Below are 24,257 nucleotides of genomic sequence, written 5' to 3'. Positions count from 1 at the left end.
TCCACAGGGTGGCGACCTTGCACGCATTTGGCGTGACACTCACGCTTTCCGACTTTCATGCTGTTGCCAGAAGTGTTATGGTAAATATATATTCTTCCACTTTAAGCCCCAAATTAGCTACATCAAAAGCACTGGGGCAGTTTTCAAACCCAACAGACTGTTTACAAGGTAATAAAACTCTTACATGCATGTAAAGCATTGTGCAGATTTATCCGCAATGAAAATCGCATGTCAGCCAGCTGACGAAAGTAGACATCCCTGTAGCCTGGCGGGCCGGGTTCCGTTCCCGGTATGGCAAAGGCAGGTTTTCACGTCTGCAGCCTGGTAGTTTCCAATATGCCTTAAATGAGAAAACATAAAACTCTTCCTGAAAAGTTTTGCTAATTTTCTCATTTAGTTTCAATCATAATTTTAGTTTTAGTTGACTAAATATCATAATTACAGTGAACTAAAACTTCAGTTGATTTAGTCGTCTAAAATTAAAAGTGCTAAGTATAATGTTTAAAGTTTCACTTCGATTTCTGAAAGTCACTATATTCACCATAGGCTCCGGACCCCCCGCGACCCATTAGGATAAGCGGTTTGGAAAATGGATGGGTGGTTGCACTATATTCACCAAGATGAAATGAAAGCAATGTTAACGGATGGTATTAAGGTCTGACTGTGCAGTAAACAAATACACAGATTTCTCTCCTATTTGAAACACAAACTTGTGTTTGTTTACCCCGGAAACTGAGAACTGTAAAATCTCTAGTGCCATTAGTGCTAAATTAAATCACTTCAAAATGCGTAGGCTATAATGCCACCAGGCCTGTTCTCTCTGAATATTAAAACAGAAATATTTAAATAAATATTTGAAGATGGAGGCGGCATGGTGGTTAGCACTGTTGCCTCACACCTCTGGGACCCGGGTTCGTGTCCTCCTGGGTCGCATGTGTGTGGAATTTGCACGTTCTCCCCATGTCGTCTTGGGGTTTCCGTGGCTAATTGGAGTTTATAAATTGCCCGTGGGTGCGCATGCGTGTGTGTGAATGGTGTGTGAGTGTGCCCTGCGATGGGCTGGCCCCCTATCCAGGGTTGTTCTCTGCCTCATGCCCATTGCTTCCGGGATAGGCTCCGGACCCCCGCGACCCAGTAAGATAAGCGGTTTGGAAAATGGATGGATATTTGAAGACGTAGTTTATTGGTGCTTTCATGTTCGTTGAAGTTTCTGCTTTTTAACAACTGTATAAAGTGATGTTATTTGTTATATAAATCAACTCAGGTGAAATAAAAAAATTTACGTTTTCAGGGTTGCCAAATCTCAAGCATCTGGCATTACACTCACGCATTCAGATTCACGCAGGAAATCTTACGGCAAACCGGTAATATTCCATTATAAACCAAAAATTGGCTACGTCAAATGGGAATTTACACGGTTAAATACAGACTATTTACAAGGTAAGAACTGTTACATTTGTGTGCAGACAACTCGAACTGAAAACCTCACTCCAGCCACCTGGCTGAAGTTGGTAACCCCATGTTTTATTTGGAATAAAAAGTAAAATCTGTTGTTTTCGCCTGAAACGGCTCGTCATTCCGTTTGCGTTGTTACTCTGACAAATATAAAGCTAATATGAGAAAAACATGTCACGTTTGATATCTTTTCGAAATAATATCCTACTCTGATAGCGATCGAAGTGATAAGTTTGTATTTATATTAAAGCGAGACTGTAATTGTATTACCGTTGTTGGGTTATCGAAACCAATACTTAATTCCATGAACACTAACATATATGACACAAACACAACGGTATTAGGGTTTTACGGCTTAAGTGAAGCACTTTATTCAAACATGTACAATTTCCACGTTTTATTAATTTTTTCTTATTTTTAAATGCAACAGGGGCGGCATGGTGGTGCAGTGGTTAGCACTGTTGCCTCACACCTCTGGGACCTGGGTTCGAGTCTCCGCCTGGGTCACATGCATGTGGAGTTTGCATGTTCTCCCCATGTCGTCGTGGGGTTTCCTCCGGGTACTCCGGTTTCCCCCCACTGTCCAAAAACATGCTGAGGCTAATTGGAGTAGCTAAGAATTGCCCATAGGTGTGCATGTGTGAGTGAATGGTGTGTGAGTGTGCCCTGCGATGGGCTGGCCCCTCATCCTGGGTTGTTCCCTACCTCGTGCCCATTGCTTCCGGGATAGGCTCCGGACCCCCCGCGACCCGATAGGATGAGCGGTTTGGAAAATGGATGGATGGATGGATGAAATGCAGCCCTACTTTTATTTAGTAAATGAGAAAACTTTATGCATATATGTTCAGTTCTACGTCACATGACAAATATTGTCGAAAACTTTTTGAATTGTACTGAATTAATTTGATTTGCCAGTCAGTTATTGATTAGATGCAGTGTTCATACAACTAATAGGTTATTTAAATATATGTCATACTAAATAGTTAGACATTATGATCTTCCAGACCTTTGCTTCTAGAAAATTTCTCTAACTTCAAATTTTTGTTGAATATCCCTGTATGCGAACTACATTAGTTCTGATTGTATATCTCGTCTCCGGCAAACATTTCCGTCTCGTTTTTATTCGTTGACGAAAGTGTCAATACCCTTCGTCACAGTCTTAGGCCTCGCGAAATAATTTTTATTTAGTTATCCTCTCTTTTTATTCTGAAAATAAAGGTCGTTGATGATAACCATGGCGAATATTTTTCGTCAACAAAATTAACACTGCTGAAAATACAGATAAGTCATCAGATATCATTCAGGCGGTCCTCTTGATTAACTGCCGTTTCACACGGGATTTTTGATCGAAATGCATGTGAAGATTTGTCTGTTTAGTTTACCCTAAACTGGGATATATAGAACCAAAGCGGCCATTTTCGTCACCTTCTCACACATTTTGTTCAGAGAAAAACGTACTAATTACACATTCAGAGTTTTTTTACATGTTTACAAACCCGAAGGAAAGAAAAAAAACAAAGAGCAAACAACTGAAACCCAATCGCATCCACTATTACAAATCTGACTGCGCGGATTCTGAATACACATTCGCAGATTATTGTACACATTCGCAAATCTCAGCAGATATTTAGAGATTCGTACGCAAATTTACAAGTGTAATAACGCACACACGAATTGAGATACCATTACACAACTCTCCGCACACATTTGATACTAATTTTGCAACAACAATAATAGCCCCAGGAGCAAAGAAATTGAAACTACTTAGATAACAACAGTGCTTCAAGGCGAGGGCCAGCACCGGGCCCCATATATGGGAATAGAACAAACGATCGGGCCTTCGTGAAATAAAACGCTTAAAACACTTGCACAAAAATGCCCAAACATAGTCTAGGTATAATCCAGATAGTTAGGAGATGCCAGCCAAACCCAAAACTGTTTCTTACTTACACGGATAAACAAACTCGAGTTGTTAACAAACTAGGGCTGACAGATGTCAACGTGACATTCCCTTATTAAAAGCAGTGTGAAGACTGCTGCTGTGTTCCCAGTCAAACACATTATTTTATATTTTATAAGCTCGGACCCTTTGGAAAATTGATATAAATCTTGTTTTGATCGGCTGAACGACGGCGACACGTCACCAGCCTTCCCAACGCCACCGCCAATTAAGTGTCTAAAACAGCAAAATAAAAGTATAAAAGGCTGGCTTACCTTGTTTTAATAGATTAATTCCATCCCTGGCTTTGTATCCGAAGTGTTAAAAGTAATTCCCCGCATACCCCCCCGCATATCCTCCCTGGCGCCATGAAGATGTTGTGCAGCAAAAGTATAAAACAAGTTGGGGCCTGTTATACCTCACTGTTAACGTTTGTTTTCTTGTTTAAGGAGCTGCTGGTCCCCGTGTTTAGAAGATGGTTAGCTGAAAAAGCCTTGCCATTCAGGGTGCGCCGATCATACTGTCCCCACACCACCTTATTTTATTATTCTGGCCCCGAGTTGATTCGCGTGGACGCGCATTGCACGTGCTGAAACCCTACCGTTGACTGATCCATCGAAGGTGAGGCGGGCCTATAACTAAATAACCTGTAACTTAGATCATTTTGAATATCTGAGTGACCTGTAGTCGGCATTTTGTTGCTTATCACAAGCGAGACGATTAATGAAATTATCTTGAATACCTATGAAAACATAAATTTGTATTTTTTTTTACTGATGTAACAGGTCTGTAATGGTTTAATCCAACTCCTGAATGATTAAGATCCTAGCTAGTGCAGTAACACTAATACAGCATGTGGCGAATAGAAATGTATTTTTTCTCTCTGTTTCTGGCTGTTCTAGTAACGAATATAAAATTTGAACAACATGAAGATACTCCTGTGCTGCACACACGCATGTCCCTGTTCTGCACACACGCATGTCCCTGTTCTGCACACACGCATGTCCCTGTGCTATACACACACATGTCCCTGTGCTGTACACACGCATGCCCCTGTGCTGCACACACGCATGTCCCTGTTCTGCACACACGCATGTCCCTGTGCTGCACACACGCATGTCCCTGTTCTGCACACACGCATGTCCCTATTCTGCACACACGCATGTCCCTGTGCTGCACACACGCATGTCCCTGTTCTGCACACACGCATGTCCCTGTTCTGCACACACGCATGTCCCTGTTCTGCACACACGCATGTCCCTGTGCTGCACACACGCATGTCCCTGTTCTGCACACACACATGTCCCTGTGCTGCACACACACGCATGTCCCTGTGCTGCACACACGCATGTCCCTCTGCTGCACACACGCATGTCCCTCTGCTGTACACATGCACATATTAAGTAAATCCAACTAACTGAGAACACCTGCTTCATTGAGTCCCCCCCTACTTCCCCTGTCTCTCTTATTACATAATTGACTACAAATGCTTGATTTCCTCAAAGACCATATTTAGCAGTGATTTCTCTAAAAATGCTTTGCAATATATAGATAATTCCTGACCTGTTCAGGAAAAATTAGACTCATGTCCTATCCCTGTCATAATTATGATGCACACATCACTGAAACAGAAGGAAACCGTACTAGGAGTAAGACTTATCTTCATGGTATAACCGAAATCATTAATATAAAAACAATCAATAGAAAGTCAACTAACACAAATCTGTGAAGGACTTGGAAAATTGAAAACACTTTGCAAATATGCCTTATCATAATCTCTGCACTGTCCTGGTTCTGTCCAGTGCGGGGCTCAACAAGTGACACAAAGAGAAAAGGATTAAACGCATTACGCGGATTAAACGTTTCACCACGGGTAAGATATTTTTTTTCTGTATAAATTGCATTTCGTAACCAACAAAAGTTATAAAGATCAGTTGCAGGGGTGCAGTCAACGATAAGTACAATTCCCATACCGGGAGTCGAATCCGGGCCGCCTGGGTGAAAACCAGGAATCCTAACCGCTAGACCATATGGGACACCATGCAGCCTGCCTCTTGTGAGCTCCCTGTCTGCAGCTGATGCGAGGAAGCCAAGATGTTGGTAGCATGGAGCGGCTAAAGCAGAAGGCATTAGAGTAAAGGAAAGAAATGTCCGAGCCAGCCAGGAGTCGAACCTAGAATCTTCTGAGCCGTAGTCAGACGCGTTATCCATTGCGCCACTGGCCCACAGCATGGAAGGACAAACAAGTAACACAAAGAGAAAAGGATTAAATGCATTTGCATCCAGATCTTTCTTGTGTCGATTTCACACTTCAGATGACTTTCAAGTATTTCTTAAAAACAGATTCTTCCTCTCAGTATCAAATAATGTCACAAGAAATTTTATCTTTTTAAGTAGCAATAATGCTTATGAGAATGACAGATGGAAAATCAACTAAAAGTAAATGCTACAGTCTGAAAATACGCAATGCTTCCCAAATCTGTCTGTCATCTATGTTCCTTTTGCCAGCCTCCTTTCGGCTTTAGTGCAACAAATGTTTCAGCCCTCTATTGGCCAGTTGAACAAGTGTTTCAACTAAATGTTTTACAACGGTCTCGACCAATTGGCCAAGCGAGCCGACTGGCCCCGTGTGGTTGGCCAGTGAAACAAGGACCCGCCTGCCCCGCTGACACGCTGGTGTTGCAGCACGGACATTCCCTTCGCATCGGTGACGTTTTTGGCTTCGCATCCAGCATCCTAGACAATGCACACATTTATGGCCGAAAAACTGCGTAATTTGAGCAAAATCTCTCGTATTCTTGGTGTTTTCTTTTTGGCTGTTTCACCACGGGTAAGATATTTTTTTTCTGTACAAATTGCATTTCGTAACCAACAAAAGGTATTCTATGGTAAAAGTTCATTTTCTCAAGTAATTCATTTCATTTTGTGTGTCTGATCTGAATTGTCGGGGACAGTGTTTTTCAGGGGTAACCTGGCACGGCACCACAACCTACGACTGGAGGGAATCGGCGCTGTCTTAAAAATACTAAAAATGTAATAAATATTGTCACACCAAAGTATGGCAAAATCACGTGCAAGGTGACAGCTCCACCTGAGTTCTATGTAATGACTGGTCAGTATTTCCAGCAAGATTGTTAGACTTCCCAGGAAGAGCATTTTTGCTGCCTTAGCACAGGGACACGATTAGTTGCAATGCTGCAGACAACGATAAGTACAATGCCCATACCGGGAGTCGAACCCGGGCCACCAGGGTGAAAACCAGGAATCCTAAACACTAGACCATATGGGACACAATGTCGCCTGTGTTTTGCATCTAGTTGTTCCTGGATTCTGTAGCCCGTCATAATTTCCATCAAACTCTGCACCTGTCATGCCCTGCTCGTACGCTCCTCGTGTGTGCCACGGCCCCTGATTACCCACGTGTGCTTCCCTGATCGTCTCCACCTGTGTCCGATTACTTTGATCAGTCTTGTCCTATTTAAGTCCTAGTCTTGCTTGTCTCTCTTGTCCGTCATTGTGGTTAGGTGATGTTTCTTGGCGTTTGGTGTTCCCTGCTCCCAATTCCCGCATTAAACCCCGACTTTTGCCCTGATTTCGACCTGTTTGCCTGTTCCTTGCCCGCCTACCCGCACGATCGCCGCTCAGCCCGCCCGTGATCGTGACAGCACCTCTGCCGTACACCAAAGTATTTCATTTCCCGCAATATTTGTTAAGTTTGTCGCTACGAGTCAGTACAAGCTGCAACTCTCTCTCATTAGCACGCTCTGGCTCTGACGTCACGCGCAGCCTGCAAACGACCCGGAAAACGAGGATCCGGGAGGCTTGTATATTTCAAATTTTATTATGTAGTTTATATTTGTAATGGCTCAGACAAAATATTACAATGTCAAGTATGCTAGTAACTGATTTTCTTGACATCTCAGTTAAACTTTGGAGTTATGGTAGCTGTTAGCAAGTTAGCCAATGGTAGCTTAAACGACGTAAATTAGACACATTTCCACTTATTGCAGAGCTTCTCCGGTGAACCAGCTAGCTTTAGCTTGTAAAGTTTCAAGTTTCTCATGTGGGTTTGAAACACCTTGCAGAGACCGTCACTCCAGCTGCTCACACGACATTAACACCAAAGGCATATTAAAATGGAAGTTCAAGCTGGAAGATGCTTATTGGGCTTTTTATTAAGACAGCAGGGTGATGGAGCTGTGCTGTAGGTCAAACGTGTTCCTTTTTTGTGCTTTTACAGACGCTCCCCTCCAAATACTGAGCAGGTTCTGTGCCCATACCGATTTCTTAAAGAAATGATTGACCACAGAAAGTTTGTCATGTCCTGCTGTTTGTTTGCTTTTCATTTTGTCTCTTGTGTATTTTTGTTTTTTATAGGCCAACATATTTTATTTATTTATAAACACCTTTGCTACTTGTTGTGTAAAACATTAAACATTTGAAAAATTATTTGATTTTCTTTGTTGCTTTTTCTCATCCATCTTTAAGTACTGTTTGGTTCATCATGACATTTATAAATTGTATTACATATAAAGGTTCACACACTGATAGGGGTATTAGTAATATATGGCAGTCAATGTTGTCCATAAGACCACATTGTAAAAATGTGTGTCAGTGTATAAAAACACAAATGATTTTCTCACTGTCACTGTTTTGATTACGGGTACAGATATGGTGGTACTGCAATATGTCAGTATATCTGCAGACTTTGTCAGTCCATCATGCAGGTGTAATGATAGAATTAGAACATTTCTGTGTACTGCTACCACATAGTGGACAAATAAAATATTGCAATCAATTCTAAAATCAGTCAGTCAGCCCAGATGTCTTTACAGGCAGTCCCCGAGTTAAGGAGGCCGACTTATGGACAGCTCATACTTACGATCGGACTGCCATGAAGCCTTTTATATTAAAAATTTGGGCTAAATACAATGGTTTGCAATAACAAACAGATGCGCCATTAGTGACACTCCCAGGGGGTTCATTAGTTTCAAGAGAAAGAGGTTACCACCTTGAAAGTAGGTGGCTACCATTGTTCAGGGAAACTCGACACGCAAACTCCGAGACATGCGACGTAAACCAATTTCAGGGGGTTGTAGGGGTCCTTCTGAGGAAATTTTGAAATGTAGAACCTTTAATATTCCCTTTTTCAGGCATCTTAGAGGCCTCATTCCAACAAATTTTACTGACACAAACTTTCATCATACAGTAGTAGTACTAAGTAGTAGTAGCAGTCTGTTACTGAGGACACCAAATGTATCTCATTCTTAGATTATGTTGATTAATGATTGATGTACTGGTCAGTTGCAGTGCTCAATTATCAAGTAATGGATTCATCAACAAGAGGTCAGCTTACCAGTATCTGAAATAAGACTTTTAACGATTAACCAATCATTAAAAAAAATAAAGTTAACATAACAAAGGAAATTATGTCTATGACTTCATTCATTTATTTATTTCACACCCTATTAGACACGTTAAAGGAACCTACAACTGTCTGAATGTAGCTTCTTCATTCAGTAAATTCAGTGGTCTCCTAAATCAAAATAATTCCATAATCCTACCAGGTACACTCATGTCATGCCCATGAAATACTAGTACTTATGAAAAAAACAACCACTCCAAGTTACCAACTAAAAGTCTCTTTCAAAATACAATGCCTCTGAGCCAAACTGATGTAGGTTCATAATTGGTATAAAAACTGTCAGAATGGGTTAACTTGGAACACGTGTTAATGTTTGTAAACAAGCTCGGCTGATCGTGACGTCATCGCTGTACATTATATGGCTAGTAATGGTAGCTAGCCTACACACACAACTAGATCAGCGAGTTCAGATGCTCCAGCGTTTTGTCGTTTTTTTGTCAGAATATTTCACTTTGGAAATAAGCTGTCGGCCTTAGCTTTCGAACAAAATCAGTGTCATGCAATATCTCCCCATATTTTTCACCAATTTTACGCCGATGTTGGCTCGAACGAACGAAGATATCGATCGTCTGCTGCTGGTCTGATCCATGTGCATCTGTACTGTGTGAATAAGTCGACGAGTCGAGTTGTATGTCAATGCAATGCATGCGGCAACCGAAGCGACGACACCGGGATGAAATAGTATAGTGTTACGCCATGCTGGTCTCACTTTATTAAGTATTAAACTCACCTTCAGTTCCTGCTTCGCTTTCTAGACGCCATTTTGTCCACTTGCCTCAATCAGCCAATCAGAAAACGCAGAATAAAAGCTTGCCAAAAATAGCCAATCAAAACGAAGATAAGAATTAAGAAAGCCAAGCTAAGAGGAAGATGGCTGCGCCTAGACAGAACACGGAAATTTCTGCAAAAAAATCTTTTACTGTGGCACCGAGTGCTGATCGTTTGATTCTGGGAACAGAGGCAGATTTTTTTTCAACAACTGAAAGTATCCGGCGATGTACTTACCCACAGGCGCCGAAATATCGCCAGGTGCCGGCTTCAAATGAACCCCCTGTGCTCCTGAAATCATTGCACGGCTTCAGCGGCTTGCTGGCTGGAAGTACAGTACTGTATTTTTGTTTTTTACTGTATAACAGTAATAATAATGATAATTATTATCATGTACTGCATTTACTTTTCTGACTTTCCTACAAATTCACCTTAAAGACTGACTTTGGGAACCGATCTGGTTTGTAACCTGACGACTGCCTGTACTCTGAATATAACCTCCTACCCGACATTAATCCATATGATGTCCGTCTATTGAAGGGCTCATACACAGTTAAGGGCTGAACTACATGCTGTCAAATTATAGTTAATTTATACATTTTCCTGGGATATCTGCTGTTAATCATTATAAAAACGAAGTGAAGAAATAACCATTCTGAAGTAAGTGATTCTCACCTGGAGGCCCATCAGAGGATGAAGAGGAGCATCAGAGGAGCCTTATGTGTGTCTCACTGCCCTCAGATCTGTGGAGACTGACACTCATTTCCTGATTCTCCAAATCTGCATTGTTTCTCTGTCTCTATCTGTGATTGAGGAGTCCAATGAAAAACCCACTTTCTCCTCTCTGATTGGCTGATACGAGTTCTGCTGTCTTCTGTGTCACCTACTGACAGACCACAGCCCACCTGACCAACGTCGTCCTTTACAGCAGTGACTGGCTGTGGCATGTGTGGCTCTATAAGGGCAGCCCTGCATGTGCTGAGGAGGCCAGCAGCACTGCCATGGGGTGTGTGCCACTGGGGGAGGGAGGGTGTCTGGGGGCAGGGGGGGAGGAAGAGCAGGAGGAAGAGCAGTGCCCAGGGCTCTACATCAGCAAGAAACTGTCAGCGAGAGAGACAAAGTATAGCACCACTGAGAAACAGTGATTGATAATTAAGTGAGCTGTCCTCACCCTCCGCTTCTACTTCCTGGGGGGGAGGGGTACTTCCCCCTCTGTTGTGACCGTGCTCCCCCCATTACTCAGATCACTTAGCACTGTCTAGCTGGAACACCCTTCAGCTTCCAGGGAGCCTATTAGCTGGGGGGCGGGACCTGGTCTGGACTGACTCCCTCCCCCAAGAAGGTGGGGGTCAGTGCAGCAGTGGATAGTTCAGGTCCAGAAAGTAAAAGTCCAGACCAAGATTTAGTTTCAACCAAACAGCTGAGTACTCTGTGTCTGTGGCACTTTACACAACTAGTTGTTTGAAACAACATCTAAAACTGGATTTTTACTTTCTGGACCTAAACTATCCACTTCTGGATCAGTGTCATTCTTAAAGTCGTGTTTCAACTTCTGGCAAAGTTCTCTCAGGAGCCCATCTCTGTTGTATGTACAGTCGGCATGTAATTCATTCCTGCCCAGATCCCTGACAAACAGTTGGAGGCAGAATTACTTGTTATCAGAGTATGTGAATTTTTACACACACCAGCAGCTGTGACAGAATAAGATATTTCCTTTATACTGCTGCCACATAGTGGACACAAAGAAGACTGCAGCCAATTCTAAAATCAAAGTTAGTCAACATGCTACCACCACAGACTATTAGTTTTTCTGAATTGCTAAAACGCATTCCTTAAAATCTCCTCTCCTTTTCTCAAAACACTAAGCACAAACCCTAAAGTTCAACTTATGCTCATAAAACCTTTTACTTGACTTGCAAAATCAAACAGTTGAACCAAGAGTATTTTAACTTTACTCAAAATCAAGCACAACTGTCAGAAAACACACAAAACACTACTCAGAAATTGACACACTACATAAACAAATGCAAATCACTCTGGGATAAAAGGAAAATAATCTTTATTTAGGACATTCCTGTACCTATGAAAGCTTATTTACATCCAAACAAAGAAACCTGCAGCAAAACAAAATGCACTCTGTACTTTTACATATTTTTACATCAAAATCGATCAGTGATTCAGCCGCATCATCATGCCTCTGCATCCAGTCAGGCCACAGGACTTCATCTACATCACATGCAATGTTCTCACTTGCAAGACAACGTGGAAAGAATCCTTTGGCTTCCCGAATCCAGCCTTGGCAAGATTCCATTCTTACATCATCACACGCTGCATCCATTGCTTGGATGAGATTTTCCTGTATGTAGGGATTTCGGTAATATACTTTCCACCGCCATGCTGAGAAAAATTCCTCAGTAGGGTTTAAAAAGGGAGTGTATGGAGGAAGGCAAACATTCATAAAATGCTGGTTATTGTTAAACCAATCACGTATTCTTGGACCACGGTGAAAGCTCACATTGTCCTAAATGATAACATAAATGCGATGCTCTGCCTGCTCGTCACCTCTCCGCTCATGTCCGAGCAAAGCATCCCATAGACCATCCAGGAATGTTAGAAGAAGGTCAGTATCGTATGGCCCAACAACAACATGGCAGTGGACAACCCCATAGCTGCTGATGGCAGCGCATATGGTCACATTTCCACCACACTGGCCAGGCACTTCTACAATGGCACGTTGACCAGTTATGCTGCGACCTCTCTTTCTCCTTTTTGCCAGATTGAATCCAGCTTCATCCATGAAGATGTATTTGTGAGGCCTCTCCATTGAGTCAAGTTCAAAAAGTCTCTATACACAATGAAAATAGATTACCCTCCGTTCTGTGAATGACATATATAGTACAGTATACTGTACATGCTAGTGCAGAGTGTACTGTAACAGTTTAGTTACTTGCACATATTGATTTCGTTGCTCTTTCACTATTTCAGTTTCGCTCAAACGGCACCCTATAGGCTTGTTTCATCCTTATCTGGTTGCGTTGCAGGACACGGTCATTTGTTGAAAGACTCACATGATTTATTCTATCGAAATGCACATTGTCTTCAATAATCTGCTTGTTCTGCCCTCTGCGTCAAACGCCTTGCTTGACTCGGCAGTCAGATAACGTTTCCCAAAAGACAACAGACTCAGACGGTAATGTTTATCCTTTACTGTTGCTTATGGAATGACGTAAAACTGCAAAATATACAAATTACATAACGGTAAGTATACAAAAATAATGATATGTACACATACAAGCACGACTGGGACCTGCTTCCCTAAATCATAAAGGTAATACAATCATTTAAATAAAGAATAAAGTTATATATCCAACATGTAAATTAACATGGATATAACGTATATATATGTAGACATAAGTAAAATAATAATTGTACAATGTATACATACCGAATGTGCCTTCAAATCAACTTAAATCAGGGAGCGATAACAGCCATGACCATGTGCTCTTTGGTATTACTGCTAGACTCACATTTTTAACGTCATCAAACAAGGACACTAACGCTAAGTGTAGTACCAATCTTTGTCCAGAAGGTGGCACTAAACTGCAACTCTATACAAGGTTAAATGTGACTATCTCAATAGAACAGCACACTCCCCGTCTGGTATTCTAAAAATACCAAACTCTCTCTTCCTTTTAATTTTTAACATCCTGTTTAGGATCGTCATGGAGGAGTAGTATCATCTCATTAATTGGTCTGAGAAACAATTTGGGACCATCTTTCCCAATGATCCTCACTTGTACTTTCCTGACTCGTCCATCCTGACCAGGGTAAGTTTCCGTTATGATACCCAAGGGCCAGTCATTCCGTTTGGACTGAGAGTCTTTGAGCAGGACTATACATCCTTTGGAGACGTTGGGTTGTTGATGTTGCCACTTCCGCCTGTACTGTAGTGTAGCGAGGTACTGTTTACGCCATCTGTCCCAAAACATACTTGCAAGGCTTTGAACCATACGCCACTGTTGTTTGTATAGACCAGGCTTCTCAAAATTCCCAGGAGGAAGTAAGTCGGTACCAGACTTTTGGGTAAGTAATGTTGCTGGTGTTAAGATGAAAGGATCCGCCGGATCAGTCGACACAGGTATCAAAGGTCTGTTGTTTATAATGGCAGTGACTTCGGCCATAAAGGTGGAAAGTACCTCATGAGTGAGTTTGGAGGACGTCGTCTGAAGGAGCATAGAATCCAAGATCTTACGAGTGAGTCCAATCATCCTTTCCCACGCGCCACCCATATGCGATGAATGGGGAGGGTTGAATGTCCACACACACCCCTGATCTGACAGGAAACGTTCCACTGCCTTTTCATCCACATTAGAAGATATCTGTAGATCTTTACAAGCTCCAATGAAATTAGTTCCTCTATCTGAGCGAATCTGTTTCACTGGACCCCGGATTGCCAAGAACCTCCTTAAGGCATTAATAAAGCTAGAAGTACTCAGAGATTCAATCACCTCTATGTGAATGGCCCTGATACTTAGACACGTGAATAACACTGCCCATCTTTTATTTTCTGCTATGCCACCTCTTGTTTTTCGAGCAGACACTGACCAGGGCCCGAACACATCTATTCCCACATGTGTGAAAGGAGGCTCTGCACTGAGTCTGTCTTTGGGCAGATCTGCCATCTTTTGAGTTTCACAACCCCGCCTGAGTCTACGACATACAACACAGGAATGGATGAGACTGCTCACCCGTCTTTTACCTCCTATTATCCAATAGCCGGCAGATCTTATCGCACCCTCTGTAAGGTGACGACCTTGGTGATGAGTTTGCTCATGAAAGTGTCGTATCAGGAGTAAGGCTACATGGCTCTTACCAGGTATGATGAGGGGCCTCTTTTCTCCAGAGCTTAAATCGGCATTGAGCAGACGACCACCAATCCTTAAGAGACCACTTTCATCCACGAAAGGGTCTAGTTTCTGAAGCGTGCTAGTTTTTGGAAGCGATTTGTTCTGTTTCAGACACTGCAACTCTTCAGCGTACATTTCCCGTTGTATGGCTTTCACAACAACAACTTTGCTCTGATGTATTGTGTCAGTACTCAGGGGCAACTCACAACAGTGCCAACCCTTGCACGTTGGAGTGCTGCTGTTCGGGTCCTGCTTGTAAGAGCATGCAATGTGAATCAACTTGCCTATAGCTCTGATCAAACGACTCCAATCAGAAAATCGTTCAAAGCGTTTTGAGACAGTGGTGTTCAACACTGTTACATGTGTACGAATTTCTACATCCTGCTCAGGATCGACAAGTGCATAGGGAGCTTTAGCGACAGTCTCTGTCTTTGGTCGATGCAAAAATGCAGGTCCACTGAACCAGATTGTGTTTTGCAACTTCATGGGTGCTATGGGCCGTGTTGCAATATCCGCAGGGTTATGCTCTGAACTTACATAATGCCACTGATCTGGAGTAGTGCTTCTCCGAATTCTCTGTATTCGGTTGCTCACATAGACATGAAATCTGCGTTCCTCATTGTAGATATAGCCAAGAACAACTCGACTATCTGTGTAGAAGTTTATCTTGTCAAACTTAACAGCAATCTCCTCAGTAATGGTTTCCATTATGTTCACAGCCAACACTGCCGCACATAATTCCAGTCGCGGTATAGTGAGCTCTGGTCGTGGAGCTAACCTTGCTTTGCCTGCGATGAACCCTATATGACAGTTACCATCTGAGTCAACTGTTTTTAGGTAAGCGACTGCTGCAATTATTTTCTCTGAAGCATCAGAAAACACAGAGAGCTCTGTGAATTTGGCATCTGACAGTGATGTTGATCCATAACTTCTTGGCACTTGCACATGTTGCAAATCTTGCAGAGAGTTTTTCCATGACTCCCATAGCTCTTGATTGCTCACAGGCAAGGGTGAATCCCAGTCAGTAAAGTTTCCGGTCAATTCCCTCAATAGTACTTTGCCTTGAACTGTAACAGGAGCTACGAATCCTAACGGATCGTACAAGCTGTTTATCACCGAAAGCAGTCCACGTCTAGTACAAGGTTTCTTATCATTCTGAACTTGGAAGTTGAAACAATCCGTATCCAAATTCCAAAGTAGGCCAAGACTGCGCTGCGTGGGAAGTGAATTGACGCCTATATCCAGATCCTTTAATGCGTTGGCATAATCCTCAGACGGAAACGCTCTCATGACTTCCTTACTGTTTGAAGCCAACTTATGCAACTTCAAATTGGAATTGGCCAGCATGTCCTGTGTCCGTTTTAGCAAGCTGATGGCCATTTCTGGAGTGGCTAAGGATTTCAGTCCATCATCCATATAGAAGTCTTGCTCTACGAACTGTCTGACATCTTGTCCGAACTCCTTTTCTCCTGCTTGAGCTGCACGTCGAAGACAGTAAATGGCCACTGCTGAAGATGGGCTGTTGCCAAATACATGTACCTTCATACGGTATTCGGTGGGTTCATTCTCTGGGTTATTGTCACGAAACCAAAGGAATCTGAGGTAGTCCCTATCTGCAGGTCGAACTTTGAAGCAGTAGAACATTTGTTTTATGTCTACCATGAAAGCGACTGGGTCTTTGCGGAATCGCATGAGAACTCCAAGGAGACTATTATTGAGGTCTGGACCTGACAAAAGAACCCCATTTAACGAGACGCCTTTATATTGAGCACTTGAGTCAAAGACTACTCGAATCTGGGATGGCTTTCTGGGATGGTAAACTCCAAAAGAAGGCAAATACCAACACTGTTCTTTAGGACTGACCGGAGCAGCTGTCTCTGCATGATCATTTTGGAATAGACTTTCCATAAAAGCTACAAAGTCCTTTTCCATTTCTGGCTTCTTTCTGAAAGAACGCTTAAGCGCATTAAGACGTTCCACAGCTTGTGGACGGTTGTTTGGTAGATATTGTCTTGGCTGCTTGAATGGGAGTGGGGCAACCCATGAATTTTCATCATCTTGGTAGACTTTACTGTCCATAATCTGGAGAAATAGTTTGTCCTCGATAGATAGAGCTACTTTCTCATCATCTTTTGTTCTCTGAAATACATCCCATTCCTTTAGACCTTGAATGCTCTCCCTGAACCAAGGCTCAGAAGGTGACACCTTCTGCGATTTCTCCTTTATGTTAAAATTATTAGGACATGGATAAAAATGCGTACACTGTCCATTTTCCAGAATGTTGGTGTGATAAGCTTGGACAAAGTTAGGTTTGTGAATTTTCCCAAGGCACATATCCCCAATAATTACCCACCCTAAGTCCAACTTTTGGGCGAAGGGGGCATTTGGTGGACCATTTACTTGTTTATGGGCTTTGTGGACCCTGATAATGTCTCTGCCTAATAGCAGAAGAATCGGAGCATGATGGTCAGGCCGTGGAATGTACCTTGCAAGATGTCTTAAGTGCCTGTGCCTACTGATCACTTCTGGACTGGGAATTTCCGAGCGATTGTCTGGAATTTCATTGCACTCTAGAAGCACAGGTAAGGGTAAGACTACGCTTCCATCAAAAGATTCCACTTGAAAGCCTTGAGCTAGTCTGCCTTCAGTTACCATCGTGCCTGCACATGTTTTGAGGGTATAGGCTATGTTACATTCTGTAATATCAAACAAATCGAAGAATTCTGGTCTTGCGAGTGACCTGTTGCTTTGGTCATCTAGTATAACATATGCTTTGACCGCTTTCTCTGGACGATTTTCAGGATAGACTTTCACAAGACAAACCTTTGAGCAAGAACGTGGAAGTTGACTATTTCCACATACCTCTGTACAAGCTGAAGATACCTCTGGTACCACAGGAATGTCTTCATTCATTGTTTGAATCTCCACTCCCGGGTGTTTTGGAACAGTCGCCCATGGTGCTAGGCCTGGATGAAGCGCTGCTATGTGGGTAGTGCTTCCACATTCTGAACATTTAATGACTTCGTCGCAGTTCTTTGCCATGTGTGAAATGGAGCTGCAACATTTGAAGCATATGCCTTGCTGTTTGAGCAACAATTTTCTCTGTTCCATAGATTTCATCCGGAATCCTCTACATCTGGACAGAGGATGGGGTTTCTCATGCAAAAAGCAATGTTTAGCAGGATTTATCTTATTTTTGGGTTCAGTGGCAGCCGATGAATTCTCAGAAGAGACCTGGGTTTTGTGTGTCGCAACAGCTCTGGGAAAAACTGATTTATTTAACTGTTTGTTTGGTCTGCGCGACTCTTCCTGCACAGTTGTAAGGGAGAAACTTGGATCATTGCGCATTTTTGCTTGCTGGCATACAAAATCTACTAAGAACTCGAAAGGTGGAAAAGAAACACTATAGTCCTCTTTGTATTTAGATCCCACTGTCAGCCACTTCTCTTGTAAGTTAAATGGCAGTTTTTGTATAATTGGATTTACGCCTCGTGCTGTATCTAGATAGGAAAGACCCATCAGATCCCCATCCTGCATAGCTGCTTGAATCTCCATAAGCAAATCTCCCAGCTCACGCAATCTGCAATTGTCTCTGTTTGATATTTTTGGGAAATTCTCCAGTTTCCTGAAGAGAGAACTTTCTACCATTTCCGGTGAGCCGTATGTTTCATAAAGCCTTTTCCAGATAAGTTTGAGCCCTTGTGCTGGGTAGTTAATGTGGACAGCTCTGATGCGTCTTGCCTGCTCAGCTGACTCACATCCCAGCCATCTTACCAGCAAGTCCATTTCTTCGCTTGGAGAAAGGTCAAGGTCTTTAGTAACATTCAAGAATGATGCTCTCCATGCTCTGAAGTTCTCTGGTTGATCGTTAAACTGTGTAAGGCCAGTAGACACTAATTCACGTCTTGCAATGAACCTGACCACATCAGACATTTGATTATTTGCATACAAGTGAGTACTTGGTGTTGTTTGAAAATAGTCATGTGGTACCTGTCTGTCTCTGCTCCTCTCTCCACTATCTTGACCTGCTGCAGCATATGTGTGAGGAACATCCTTTGGTGGCTGTGGGAATGCCTTACGTCGACTAGGGAGTGTAAGAGGCATACCAATAGACTGAGAAAAGGCAGGGTTCTGTATGCTCTCCACATTAACAGCCTGAAAACTGGATGGTGTGGCATATAAAGCACTCTGGCCTTCCTGCGGCACATAGAATGGAGTAGACTGTGATTGTTGCTTTCCTGAAACCCTTTTGTCCTTGTTATCATAAAACGGGCCATCCAGGACTGGCATCTCAGCTTCCTCAACATCAACTATCTGTTTTAATATGTAATCTTGCGTGCGTTCTGTTGCATCCTCTGTAGATAGTTCCATTAAACTGGATTTTCTTGTGTTTCCTAATTCTGCAGCTGTTTCTAAAGCCTCTGCCTTCGCTTGTATAGCAGCAGCTCTCTTCTCCAGTTGTAAAGCTTTTAATGAAGCCTCAAGTTGCGCTTGTTGTATTTTTAGCTCACTTTCTCTTCCAGCAAAAGCTATCTCCGCCTTAGTTGCTTCAGCCTCTGCTCTAGCCATTACAGCAGCCGTGATTACCGCTGCCGAGCCACGTGAGTAATGTGACGAACATGATGCCTTCGATGCCCGCTTCCGTGATCCAGACTTGGAGCTTGGATCAGACATTGTTGACAGACGCTCATGAGCTGACGTGCTCCCCGCCGTGGAGTCAAAAACCGGAAGTTGATCGCTAAAGATATTCGTTTTACTGTTCTGCCCTCTGCGTCAAACGCCTTGCTTGACTCGGCAGTCAGATAACGTTTCCCAAAAGACAACAGACTCAGACGGTAATGTTTATCCTTTACTGTTGCTTATGGAATGACGTAAAACTGCAAAATATACAAATTACATAACGGTAAGTATACAAAAATAATGATATGTACACATACAAGCACGACTGGGACCTGCTTCCCTAAATCATAAAGGTAATACAATCATTTAAATAAAGAATAAAGTTATATATCCAACATGTAAATTAACATGGATATAACGTATATATATGTAGACATAAGTAAAATAATAATTGTACAATGTATACATACCGAATGTGCCTTCAAATCAACTTAAATCAGGGAGCGATAACAGCCATGACCATGTGCTCTTTGGTATTACTGCTAGACTCACATTTTTAACGTCATCAAACAAGGACACTAACGCTAAGTGTAGTACCAATCTTTGTCCAGAAGGTGGCACTAAACTGCAACTCTATACAAGGTTAAATGTGACTATCTCAATAGAACAGCACACTGCTGTTGTATTTCACACAGTCGTATTGCATTGTTTTGATGGACCATCTCAACAATTACTATCTCTTGTTCTTCTGAGAACTTACATGCTCTTCCACCCCTACTGTATGTGGCCATCTGTCAATTCTGCAAAAAGATAATATTGTTAGCAGTATACATGCTGTACTGTAAATGTTCTCCACTGTACAAAAACAGATATAGTGCCGTAAGGAAATTATTTTTCCCTGTCCCCTTTATAGAGATTGGTGGAGCCATTGACTGACACTGAAGTCACGCCGTAACTTTCAGAGACAAAAATACATTTTACCGGTTTTCTTCCCTGAAGGTCCTGACCATGGAGGCCACTGTGAACCAACATAGTTTTGGTTGCACATGTTGTCCTGCTTCCCTCATAGTCATGCCATGAACCACAACGTGATCTATGACCGTTGCTCTGATTTCATTTGAAATTACACCTCTTCTTCTTGGTCTTCCTCCTCGTCCACCTCCTCTGACTCGCACTCCTCTTCCTCTTCTGTTGTAATGCTCCATGTTGAATTCAGTCACACCGCTTTCATTTGACTTGGCTTATGTCCTGTTTATTGAATGGGTTCCACACATCACAGACTGCACACATGCGTGCTCAGTTTTCAGTGGTAGTGTGTTAATGATGAAAACAGGGTGTTATTTCTGTGTAACTTTTAGAGTCTGTGTGTGCCATTCTGGGTCCAAGTGCACCACACTGCTAAATGTGTTTTGTGAATGAGAATGTGTTTAGAGTTTTGCTAATTGGGAGATTCAGATTTGCTAATTGTATCTAAGCAGACAAACAGTGTTTATCATTTTGCAAACTGTGGAATTGATTTGATGAAGGAGTTTTGGTAGTTGACAGTTTAGTTTTTAAACTGAGGTTTAGTGTTTTGGCAATTCAGAAAAACTAACAGGAAGTGATAAAACTTCATGGAAGAATATGAATATAAATGTAGTAAATATATTATGCAAAATTTATCTTCATCTTAATTACACTGAATGGTGGAGTGAGAGAGAGTGAGAGCTTGTCTCAGAGTAAGTGATCCTCACCTGGAGGAAGAAGATGAAGAGGAGCATCAGAGGAGCCTTATGTGTGTATCGCTGACCTCAGATCTGTGGAGACTCAATTCCTGACTCTCCTTAACCTCACTGCCTCCCTTTTTGTGGGTTTTAAATGTTTAAAAATCATCCATCTATCTTTCCCCCTCTTGCCCAGGCTGGGGTCACAGTCAGCCTGGGGCACATCCCAGGAAGCACGGGGCCCAAACCGGGGACACAAACAGCACACTGACAGCCAGGGGCAGGATTCAAACCCAAACCCCTGATAGTATGAGGCGTCCGTGTTACACACAGCCACCACTGCAGCATGCAGGAGCAATGAAAAGCATTTTTATTAACATGGTGTATGACAAGTCACACAGTCTGTGTTCTGCATTTTCAGTAATACTCCATCTATCACTAAACTGCAAATCTGTAATAAGGCATCAAAATAGTGAAGTTACTCCAGCAGGGGGTGTCAGTAAACCCTCATCAGTGTGTATACTGTACACAAGAGAAACGATAGACGGATCGGTGCAGCATTGGCAGTAATGTGGACGCTGTACTGTACTGTCGAGAGGAGGGAGCTGAGCTGGAAGGCGAAGCTTTTGATTTACCAGTCGATCTATCTTCCTACCCTCACCTATGGTCTTGAGCTCTGGGTAGTGACTGAAAGAATGAGACTGTGGATACAAACGACCGGAATGAGCTTCCTCCACAGCAGGCCTGGGCTCAGCCTTAGAGACAGGGTGAGGAGCTCAGACATTCGGGAGGAGCACTGAGTAAAGCCGCTGCTCCTCCGCATTGAACTGAGCCAACTGAGGGGTTCGGGCATCTAGCTGGGATGCCTCCTGGACGCCCCCAGGGGAGGTGTTTCCGGTATGTCCAACCAGGAGGAGGCCCTGGGGCGTTTCTCTCGGCTGGCCTGGGAACGCCTTGGTATCCCCCGGTGGAGCCGGAAGAGGTGGCTGGTGAGAGGGAGGTCTGGGCATCCCTGCTTAGACTGCTGCCCCTGTGACCCGACCCCAGATAAGCGGCAGAAAATGGATGGATGGATGGATGGAAGGAAGGAAGGACGGACAGACAAGAGAAAGAGACACTGGCCAATACTTTCTCAAAATACTGTATATTATGATAATAGACATTTTATATTATACAAATAAACTAATACTGCTAATGATATTTTCTCCATTAATATAAAAGTGACATTTCACAGACCGCCAGAATAAAACCTCACATTTACATTTATCTTATTTAGCAAAAGTTTTTCTCCAAAGCGACGTACAAGTGCAGCAAATGGCGTCTTGATCACGGTAAAAATGCACAACAGCCACGAATGTCTGTTTCTCACTGGCTGATTCTTACTGTCACACTGTAACATGACATTGCTGCATGCCATTTAAATACAGCTCACATCACTGTAAGATTCTCCTCCATGGTGATGATCCCTCCCCATCACTGGAGTATCTGCGTGTCCCTCTCATCCTGGGCAGCAGCTCCCCACATGTAGAGCAGTGCCTCTGTTGCTGCCCCCTATTGGACAAGGAACAGACAAGCATTAACATCAGTTTGGTTTCTCAGACACTAACACCTTCCTTAGCATTTCAGGGAATATAGAGAATCAATGTTAGTTCTACAGGAACAGGAAATGAGCCAGACTGATACATTAATCTGTGAAACCTCTTTAGTTTCATCCGATTAAAATCTGATGCCAAGTGAACCGCAGGTATGATGCTGGAATCATGACCATATACAGTGTCAAAGGAAACTCATAGCTAGGTGAACAGTAGGCAGGGTGTGTATTTTGGCAGCTTGGATGCCATGGGACCATCTGATTGTGTAATTAGTACCACAGTAATTCTTCCTTTCTGTTGCGGTGATGCTGGCACTTTAATATCAGCGAAACGGCAGAGTGTGTGAGGGGCTGGAGCTCCCATATGACATCAGGGTTAGGAAGTGGCTGTAGAGCAGAGTGTGTGAGGGGCTGGAGCTCCCATATGACATCAGGGTTAGGAAGTGGCTGTAGAGCAGAGTGTGTGAATGGCTGGAGCTCCCATATGACATCAGGGTTAGGAAGTGGCTGTAGAGCAGAGTGTGTGAGGGGCTGGAGCTCCCATATGACATCAGGGTTAGGAAGTGGCTGTAAAGCAGAGCTGAATGTATGTAGCAAAAATATACGAATAGATGGTTATAAAATACCGAAACGGTCAGCAATATCAGGACAAAAGTATAATCATCAGCGGACTAAGGGGGATGAGTGATGATTTTGTTATTCTTCGATTCCCGGAGACTGGGAAAACGTGCTAGGTGTGTGATATCCCCTCCTCGGCACCACTGACCAGCGGGGCAGAGGAAGTGGCAGTAAAGTACACTGGTGGATGTCTATGGATGCTGACTATCATGGGTTGTCATGGGCTGGCGGTGGGGTCGCTTTGGCTTTGCATGACTGCTTCACGCTTGCTGGGTTGCCTGTTGGGGGGTGATGCTTGGCGATTGCTTCTTGCGTTAATTGACGTGCCAGCTAATTTGGTGGCATGCCGGTTGATGTATGGGGTGGCTGTGGGCTGGCGTCCCCTGGCTGGTGGCTTAGTGGGTGTGGGGTGCTCAGGGGGGGCTGCAGATACTTTACCGTTGGTTCTTGGTGGGTGGCGTGGGTCTGTGATGCGTCTTGTATTGGTTTGTGCATTGGATCGTCGGGGGTCATGGATTGCTTGGGTGTTGCTTAGATGTATGGATTTTGTCCTTCTTATGAAGTGTCACTTTATGTAGTTGTGGTGTTTTTCCTTTATTTAGGAACCAGCCACTACTGTTGTCTATAGATGTCCAATAGACTGAATTGTCATTAGGAGGTCGAACTAAAGTGTGTTTTATGTTTCTCATAATCGTTTAATTATGGCAGTTACGTTATAAAAAGTAATGCTTTTCTTTAAACAGTGCAGTCGAAATTTTCTTCCATGGCCGGTGGCATCATTTATGACCAGCAAACACATGACCCACATGCAGCATGGCACAGACTAAATGTATCACAGCTCATGTTAGAGCAGATTCTCCAAACTCACCTCTCTGTGCTTCAGGGCGACTGAGCTGTAGATCACGTCGCTGGCTGGGTTCACAGCAGGACAGTGTGAAGAACATCCTGAGGACACCTGCTGAGAGTATGTAGCTGCTTACAGTGGAGGTACAAGACCAACCTTTGTACAGAAACCACAAATCCATAAACTCCCAAACCTCCCATCCGAGTCACTATGAAATATCAGGGGTATCATGGTACTTCTTGTACATTACAGCTAATTCTGATACACATGGATCTGAGAGATCAGCTGAGGTATAGATGTACCTGCCCAGTCAGTACATTATTGGTATACATGTCACTCTCATTGGTACGGGCATAGGAGCAGTATCACAAAAACTGATTTACATGA

General features: G+C 43.1%; 1 protein-coding gene and 3 non-coding genes across 5 annotated transcripts; all 4 read right to left on the bottom strand.

Moving 5' to 3' along the window:
* Positions 1-5,358: 5,358 nt before the first annotated feature.
* Positions 5,359-5,430, bottom strand: trnae-uuc (transfer RNA glutamic acid (anticodon UUC)). Its single transcript has one exon. It is a non-coding gene; the product is annotated as a tRNA-Glu (tRNA).
* Positions 5,431-5,546: 116 nt separating this feature from the next.
* On the bottom strand, positions 5,547-5,619 carry trnar-acg (transfer RNA arginine (anticodon ACG)). The gene has a single exon. It is a non-coding gene; the product is annotated as a tRNA-Arg (tRNA).
* Positions 5,620-6,611: 992 nt separating this feature from the next.
* On the bottom strand, positions 6,612-6,683 carry trnae-uuc (transfer RNA glutamic acid (anticodon UUC)). The gene has a single exon. It is a non-coding gene; the product is annotated as a tRNA-Glu (tRNA).
* A 6,013-nt stretch (positions 6,684-12,696) lies between these two features.
* Positions 12,697-19,810, bottom strand: LOC125740722 (uncharacterized). Of its 2 annotated transcripts, XM_049012261.1 has the most exons (3): positions 19,585-19,810; positions 17,357-19,371; positions 12,697-12,819 (listed from the first exon to the last, which is right to left on the bottom strand). In XM_049012261.1, the coding sequence occupies exons 2-3, from the start codon at positions 19,166-19,168 to the stop codon at positions 12,802-12,804; spliced, it is 1,830 nt and encodes a 609-aa protein (XP_048868218.1). In that variant the 5' UTR covers positions 19,169-19,371; positions 19,585-19,810; the 3' UTR covers positions 12,697-12,801. The 2 variants fall into 2 exon arrangements, with proteins under 2 accessions (XP_048868218.1, XP_048868217.1); XM_049012260.1 differs by lacking the exon at positions 12,697-12,819 and having other exon boundaries at positions 12,938-19,371.
* Between the last annotated feature and the right edge of the window lie 4,447 nt (positions 19,811-24,257).

The sequence above is a fragment of the Brienomyrus brachyistius genome, chromosome 4 (assembly GCF_023856365.1).
Source record: "Brienomyrus brachyistius isolate T26 chromosome 4, BBRACH_0.4, whole genome shotgun sequence".
NCBI lineage: Eukaryota > Metazoa > Chordata > Actinopteri > Osteoglossiformes > Mormyridae > Brienomyrus > Brienomyrus brachyistius.
Note: the sequence above shows the minus strand (reverse complement) of the source record. Positions and strands in the feature narration are given on the sequence as shown.

What these genes read in the sequence shown, in the direction of transcription:
- LOC125740722 (XM_049012260.1), bottom strand. Translation starts at nt 19,168, where the DNA reads ATGTCTGATCCAAGCTCCAAGTCTGGATCACGGAAGCGGGCATCGAAG.